The 8,344-nt window shown below is 47.1% G+C and overlaps 1 protein-coding gene across 1 annotated transcript; it reads left to right on the plus strand.

Moving 5' to 3' along the window:
• The first annotated feature begins 445 nt into the window (after positions 1–445).
• Positions 446–7,195, plus strand: LOC121283917 (protocadherin-8-like). Its single transcript, XM_041198719.1, has 4 exons — positions 446–2,848; positions 2,955–3,040; positions 4,669–4,805; positions 6,476–7,195. Exons 1-4 carry the CDS (start codon positions 446–448, stop codon positions 6,709–6,711), a joined length of 2,862 nt encoding a protein of 953 aa, XP_041054653.1. The 3' UTR covers positions 6,712–7,195.
• Positions 7,196–8,344: the final 1,149 nt, after the last annotated feature.

Genomic DNA, 8,344 nt, shown 5'->3' on the forward strand with positions numbered 1-8,344 from the left:
TAAAATGCTAATTCTAATCATTCAGTATTGTATTTCTTTCCAATTTAAATATGCTTCTTCCCTTATAGGTGATGAATATGTACATTTATTTAAGTCGAGACATTACAATTTTTCTTTTGCATATTTATGGTTTTTAACATCACCAGAATCGATCTATGGATATCTTCATATCCTTAGTCAGAAAAACGGTTTGTCCAATCTCGCGAAATATGATTGGCTGTCCATTGTCAAATTTACATACACTTGTCAATAAAAAGCCCGGGGCCCCATGGAAATTCCACACTGGAAATTTATTCTTAAGTCAAAATTTGAGTAGATACTTTTAACTTTAGTACTTAAAGTACATGCGAGTACATACTCACAGTGCGGAAAAGGGAGCATTCTCAGACTTGCCACTTTCAAAACGAATTTCATTAAAAACTGAACAGAATAACTACGTAAGAAGATGACTTCCGAAAGAGACAGAAGCAAGTTTGCTGCTCCAGTCTGCAGTCCCTTCAACCTCTGCTCTCTGCTTCTTGTACTACTTATTGCTCCAATGAGTGACTGCAAAACAGCCAAGTATTCCACCTACGAGGAAGAGTTGCCCGGCACCGTGATCGGAAACCTGGTCGCAGATTTACAGCTAAACGCGGCGGCTGGCGGCCCGAGCGGTTTCCGATTGATGCAAAAGTCAAACTGGTCCCTGGTCCAAGTTGGGGAAAGTGACGGGGAGTTGACGGTCGGGGAGCGCATTGATCGAGAGCAGCTCTGCCAGGGGGAAGAGCCCTGTCTGCTCGTCTTCGACGTGGTGAACTTCTCCCGGGAGAAGTTCCTCCTGATTCATGTGGAGATCGAAGTGAAGGACATCAACGACAACGGCCCCCAGTTCGCCAAGCCGGAGATGTCAGTGGAAATCTCCGAGAGCTCGGCGCTGGGGACCCGGCTCCCCTTGGAACCGGCGCTCGATGCCGACGTCGGCGCCAACTATCTGCAAAACTACCAACTGTCGGCGAACAGTCACTTCGAGCTGGAGGTGCAGAGCAGGGCGGACGGGGTGAAATGTGCCCAGCTGGTGCTGGTCCAGGAGCTGGACCGGGAGACGGCAGCTCAGTTCAGCCTGGAGCTGAGAGCCCAGGATGGAGGGAGACCACCCCGGACAGGGACAGCCCAGCTCCAGGTCAGGGTCCTGGACTCGAACGACAACAGGCCGGCCTTCGAGCAGAGCTCCTTCCTGGTGGAGCTGGATGAAGATGCGCCGCTGGGCTCCGTGCTGCTGGAGCTGGAGGCCGTGGACCCGGACGAAGGCCTCAACGGGGAGGTGGTTTACGGCTTCGGCCCCGCGGTGCCCGCCGACGTGCGGCGCCTCTTCCGCCTGGACGCGCAGTCCGGCCGCTTGACCCTGGAAGGGCCGCTCGACCACGAGAGCAGGCCGAGCTTCGAGCTGGACGTGGAGGCTCAGGACCTGGGGGCAAACCCGGCTCGGAGCGGCTGCAAGGTCACCGTCCGCGTCCTCGACATCAACGACAACGCGCCCGAGATCAGCATCACCCCGATGGCCTCCAGCAGCTCCGGCCTCGCCTACATCACCGAGGCGGCGGCCAAGGGCAGCTTCGTGGCGCTGGTCAGCACCTCGGACCGGGACTCGGGCCACAATGGCCGGGTCTCCTGCACTCTGTACGGACACCAACATTTCCAGCTGCGGCCGGCCTACGGCAGCTCCCACATGATCGTGACGGCGGCGGCGCTGGACCGCGAGCGGGAGGCCGAATACAACCTGACGGTAGTGGCTGAGGATCAGGGCCCGGCCCCGCACAAAACCATCCGGCCCTACACCATCCGGGTGGGCGACGAGAACGACAACGCGCCCTCCTTCTCCCGCAGCGTCTACCGGGTGTCGCTGCTGGAGAACAACCAGCCCGGGGCCTACATCACCACCGTCCTCGCCCGCGACCCCGACCTGGGCCTCAACGGCCGGCTCACCTACCGCCTGCTGGAGCCGGCCTCCGCCCGCCTGGCCACCGTCGACCCGGCCACCGGAGCCATCTACGCCCTCCGCTCCTTCGACCGCGAGTCGCTGCGGGAGGCCGAGCTACGGCTCCAGGCGACCGATGGCGGCTCCCCGCCGCTCAGCAGCTCGACCACCGTCAGCCTGAGGATCGCCGATCGCAACGACAACGCGCCGCTAGTCACCCAGCCGCTGCATAGCAACGGCTCGGCCGCCGACGTCATCACGCTGCCGGGCCACGCGCCCTCCGGTTACCTAGCAACGCGCGTACGGGCCCGGGACGCTGACGAAGGCCTGAACGCGAAGTTGAGCTACCGGATCGTGAGCGGGGAGCAGGCCGGACTCTTCACCATCCGCACGGACACCGGAGAAATATACCTCGGCCGCCCGCTCACACCCGCCACCGGGCCCCTGCGGCTCATCGTGGCCGTTAGTGACAGCGGCCGCGCCCCGCTGTCCGCCACCGTCACCCTCAGCTTCACGGCGGCGGCGGTGGCTGCCGTGCCTCCCGGAGGAGGCGGGTCGCTGGTCCCGGGGAAGCGGAGCTGGGACACGTCCTTCATCATCATCGTGGTGCTGGCGGGCGGCTGCGTCGCCTTGTTGATGGCCATCATCACCATCGCCACCGCCTGCGGCAAAGGCAAGGAGCCGGGCAGCTGGGTGAAAGCCTCGGCATCGGCGGCCAGAGGGAACCGGGACGGCTTCCCAGCCAGTCTCGGTGTCCAGCGGTATCCTGGCGGCGTCTCCACCATGTGTGGCTCGGAGGATAAGGAATGTGCTGGAGCGGCGGCCTCGGAAACTGGCGGAGAGACAGCGGGTGTTTACCTGTCAGGAGAGAGCCGCAGAGCAGCAAAGCCGGAGGTGAGTTACTGCCAGTTACTGCACAATGATGAGAGTGGTGGCATTGTCCATGGTATCTGTGCTGACTTTTTCCCCGAGTTAACACTTCCTGTCTCTGTTTTTCCAGTGTTTCCCCACTGTCTCTGGTTTCGGTAATCAAACTCCTCACCCAATCGCAATCTGGCAAGGCAAACAATTTGCGTTAAATAAAAGGTAAGCACCTTTATTCAGTTCAGAGGAGGTTCACTTGGTTGATTTCTTGGGATTGATGAAATGTCCTATGAGGAAATGTTGAGCAGGTTGGGCCTATACTCATCGGAACTTCAAAGACTGAGAAGTAATCTTATTGAAACATATCAGATTCTGAGGCTCTGAAGAAGTCATACCGAGTCGAAACGTTAACTCTATTTCTCTCTCCACAGATGCTGCCAGACCTGCTGAGTTTTCCTAGCATTTTGTGCTTTTATTTCAGATTTCCGGCATCTGTATTATTATCCTTTCATCAAGATTCTGAGCAGGCTTGACAGGGTAGATGCTGAGAGAATGGCTCCGTTCTCCCAATGGCAACAGCGGCAAATGTTGAGACCTTTGCCACTTTTGCACGTCACGACTCTGAGGAAGTCCTGATCAGCACACATGTGCAGTATTTACCTGGGAACTTAAAACTTACGCTGGGCGGGATTACACTGACCAGGTCCCCAACCTTCACGAGAACGTCCCTGACATTGACCTTGGCGTTGGGCTTATATAAGAATTTACCTCAGGATAGTCCGGCTGCTAATCACAGGCATAGGATCTGGGTTGACAGTGATTAACAACAGGAGCTGTATCAGGAGGCCGAAAAACTCAGTTAAATTGAACAATTAGTACTCCAACACCACCTCCGCCCCCACCCCCACCGCAAAGTCTTTGAATCTTCAGAAATAGTTAAAAGAAAACCAAGAAAACCCTAAAGAAGAACCACCAGAATACTGCAAAGCATGCTGACCTTAAGGGGAGTTATCTGTTGATGTCAAAAGGGGTGCGGCCTTGCCGCTCCTTCTCCTGGCCAGTCCTTTGCCTGGACCCCTACAATGATGACTTGTTCCTCACTCTGGGATTGCGAGGCCTGGTTTGAATGACAAAAAATGTAAGGGCGCACCTTTAATCACAGTCAGCAGGAACCCATGTGGCATCGCCACTGACTGGAAGATCTGGGCCAATGTTTCCCCTCATGAGGGAATCTAGAACTACGGAGCACAGTTTCAAAATAAGCTGCCTCCCAATAAAAATAGAGGTGAGGAGGGATTTCTTCTTAGAGGGTTGTTAATCTTTGGAGTTCTCTATCCCAGAGAGCAGTGGAAACTGGATCATTGAATATATTCAAGGCTGAGCTAGACAGATTTTTGATCTATTAGGAAGTTAAGGGTCATGAGAGCAGACAGGAAAGTGGAATTAAGACCATCAACAGGTCAGGCATGATAAAAGCAAAATACTGCGGATACTGGAAATCTGAAACGAAAACAGGAAACACTGGAAAAACTCAGCAGGTCTAGCAGCATCTGTGGAGAGAGAAACAGAGTTGACGTTTCAAATCCGTATGACCCTTCTTCAGAGCTGGAGAAAAGTGGAGGTGAGATTAAATTTATACTGTTTGAGGGGGGTAGGGCATGTCAACCATGGCATATTAGTCATAATATTGTATGGTGGAGCAGGCTGAAGGCTCAAATGGGCTTCTCCTGTTCCTATTTCTTACGTTCTCATGTCAAGATCCAAGTTATTGTTTGTAGTTAATTATTTAAGTAGTATATCCTTTTGAACAGTGGAGAAATAATTGCTAAACTTTTGTCATTTCCTTTCAGCGAACTTGCACATCAAACTCAGGAGAGATTCAGCGGGAAGGACAGTGGGAAAGGCGACAGTGACTTTAATGATAGTGACTCCGATATCAGTGGTATTGGCCTGAACAAAAGGAGTGCCCTCAGTCAAAAGCACAATGGTGAGCCAACAATTTCTAGCACAATTCTGATGAATAAATCTCTGGGATAGCCCTCAGAAGTGAATTGGGTGATGGACCAGTTGTACTGAGAGCTTTCAATATAATGCAAAGATTGAAATATAACTTGAATAAAGTCACTGATATGGTATCAAATTAAAATATAATTTGAATAAAGTCACTGACATGGTATCGCATTGTGGGAAACTGTTGAGGCCACCTTGAAGAGAGAGTTTCATATTGCTTATAATTTACATTGGTTTTATCATTATAACCATTGTACCTATGGAGACTTTTTAACTTTATTCTTAACACCGTCATGTTAATAGATTTTTGCTCATGTTTAAAGGTAGTATTTGCCTTTGCTTCTTTCAGAGGTGGGTTCTAGTTAATAAATCACATAAACATACAGCATAGGAAAAGGTCATTTGGCCCATCTTGTCTATGCCAGCTTTTAGAGTTATGCAATTAGTCCAACTCCCCTGGTGTTTCCCCATAAACCTCCATTTTCTTTTCCCTGGTTCTTTTGATTTCCTATTTCCTAAATCTGTTTCCCATGGTTATCAGCCCTCCTACCAGTTTCTCCCTATCTATTCCATCAAAACCCGTCATAACTTTAAACTGCTCCATTAAATCTCCCCCCATCTTTCTCCAAGGCTTCCAACAATTGTCTTTATTTCTAAAAGGGAAACGTTAGAAAGTTAGGGGAAAAATGGACAAACTAAAATGAAATCAGATTTTTTCTTTATTTGGAGCTTTGCTTAAAATCCCAGGCAAGCTCATCCCTTCTGGCCTGCATGACTTGATGAAACTGCGTGAGTTACATTTGTATTGTGAAACTCTTACATTTAATTCCATGTTTTTCATATCATACCAATGTTTTCCCTCACGTTTGAACTTGCCTAGCATGCTTATCTCTGGTTTACACATTCCTCTGCTCCCTATCTATCTAATTTGTAATGTTGAGGAAGTATGCATTAAATTCTTTTTTCACGGAAATCACTGCATATAAAATTTTGAAAATCTCTTAGAGAGTCCAAGGGCACCTTTTTATAATTCTGTTTCAAGCTTGGTTTGAATGGATACTCACTGCAATCTAATGTAATCTGAAATGACCTCTGTTAGAGCTTAACTTTAGTGAAGATATGAATCAGTTTGGTACCTGGCTTCCTAATTATACGGTCATTTTTGCATCAGTACACATCAAAATGCTTTTCGCATTTTCGTGGCAATATAACTGCAGCTTTAGAGTTATCTTTCAGGTCACAACAATATGATGTGCACATGTACTACCAGTTTGGAGCAGAAGGAGTAAGCATCAGTGAGCTTGAGATGTAGTAAAACTGAAAATGCTGTACACATTTATTGATGAATTTGAATGCAATCAGATTTATGCAGAATCACCCTATTTGCCAAATAAATATAAGCATGGCCTTTATTCTTCCCTCCCCTTAGGTAGTATTACAGAAAACAGATGGTACACATCACACTAGCTCCTTACTCCAGGATAATTGTAATCATTTTTTTATATTCAAACCGTGGCGGTTTAATTATAACTGTCAGGCCTGAGGAAGTTAACATTGTAATTATTGCAAGTTTCAGTAAACTGCACTGAACAGTTAATATTGTAGTTAAAAGAATAATGAAAAATATTGATTACTTCTCTTGGACAGGTTTATGGTCCTGCACCAGCGAGTGCAAGATCCTTGGCCATTCAGATCGCTGCTGGTATCCATCTTCTCGAGGGCCAAGTACTTATTCTTCCACAAGTACTTCTCAGCACCTTACTACTTTGGGGAAAAGCACTTCACTCCCCCGAGATCTACTCCGGAAAGATACATACTATCAAGCACTTTTACCGAAAACAGCAGGCCTGCAAAGTGTATATCAGAAAATTGCATGTAACTAACCTGAAACTATAACTCTTGTTATTGTACCACAGTATCATTCTGTGGGATCCACAGGCCACACCCTGCCAAGTAATAACTCACTGATCAATGTATCCAGCAAACATTCTCAAATCTGAGCAGATAACCATAATAGGTTTACTGATTTTTTTAGTGCTGAAATAGTGCAATTTGTTCATTCTGTATATAATAGCAACGGTTTATTTTTATATTAAATGCCATGTGAAGTCTAATTGATTCTACATGAAAATCTCTTTTTCAAGTAAAATGTATAGCTACAGAATGTGTAAATATCAAATAAGGCAACATTAAAAATTGGAATTTTTCTCTACTGTAATTGGTAATACAGGTTTAATTTTATTAATGTGTTCTATTTTCTATTAATTTAGTGTATAATTTAATGATTTGTAAGTAAAGGCATGAAAATATGTAAATAAAACTTGTGTTTTTTATAAACATATATATATATATATATATATGTTCCACACTATTTTCTGAGTGCATTTCTTTTTAAGACATGAAGTACCCCTCTTTATTCTGGAACTGACTATCCAAAAAGTAATTCTGAATACTGTGGTATAAGCACAGATGTAACAGAAGAGCATGAAGAATGTGAGTGATATATTCCACAAAACTTTTATGGGATATACTAGGATTTATCAACTACTGACTTAATACCATTGGAAAATAGATTTACTCAACTTTGGCAGTAATCCAAGTATTGAGAAAAAATGTTGGAAGTTAGAAATAAAAACAGAGAATGCCAGGTTAACAGATCAGGTCCAAACCTTCTGTTAAATGTTAGCTGTGGCTCATGGTAATGCTTTCACTTTGGAGTCAGAAGGCTGTAGGTTAAAGTGTCACCCAGAAACTTGAACAGAAACATAGTGTCATCCCCTGTGGCGACTTTGGTGGCAGGGAGAGCATTTAATCAGGAGGGAGGATTGCCCCTGTCGCTTTCCCACCTCAACCCTGATTAAGGTGGGAAGGCTTTCCTGCCCCAACAGCAATTGGGATCCTTAAGTGGGCAATTAATGTTCACTCAAGAGCCCCATTTGCCAACACTGGTATTAATCCAGGTCTCGCCATGAGAGGAACACGACAAACAAACTCTGTTGTAGTTGCTTGTGGGCTTCCTGGTCGGGAATGGGGTACCTCGTTCAAAGGCACCCAGTGCCTGAGAACCAACATCAACCCCACCGCCCTTCCCCCACAATCCGCCTCCCCCATGATCCCACTATCGCCATTAGTCATCTTTGGCCTGATCAGTAGCCATCCTGATTAGCCGAGTAGCTCTCATCCTTTGATCCCAGGGATGGCCTGCTACTGTACGGGTAAATGCCTGAATGGAGATTAATTGACTGGGCCTTTCCTAAAAGAGGCGACATGGGCTCTCACCATTTCCACAGCTGGTGGGCAAGATTCCCATTACACGGAGCTGCCTCAGGGAGATTAAGTTCAATTTGAAACTTTAAAATAAAGAAAGATTGAAATTATTTAGACATGTCCCCTCATGTGACAGGGTCACATGATTTGGGACATGTTTATAAAATGTGCAAAAAATATTTATTAATTTAACAAAACCTTCCTGAAACCTCATCCCGCCCTTGAATGAAGTGTCATGAAAAACATGAA

Source organism: Carcharodon carcharias, chromosome 11, assembly GCF_017639515.1.
Source record: "Carcharodon carcharias isolate sCarCar2 chromosome 11, sCarCar2.pri, whole genome shotgun sequence".
Taxonomy (NCBI): domain Eukaryota; kingdom Metazoa; phylum Chordata; class Chondrichthyes; order Lamniformes; family Lamnidae; genus Carcharodon; species Carcharodon carcharias.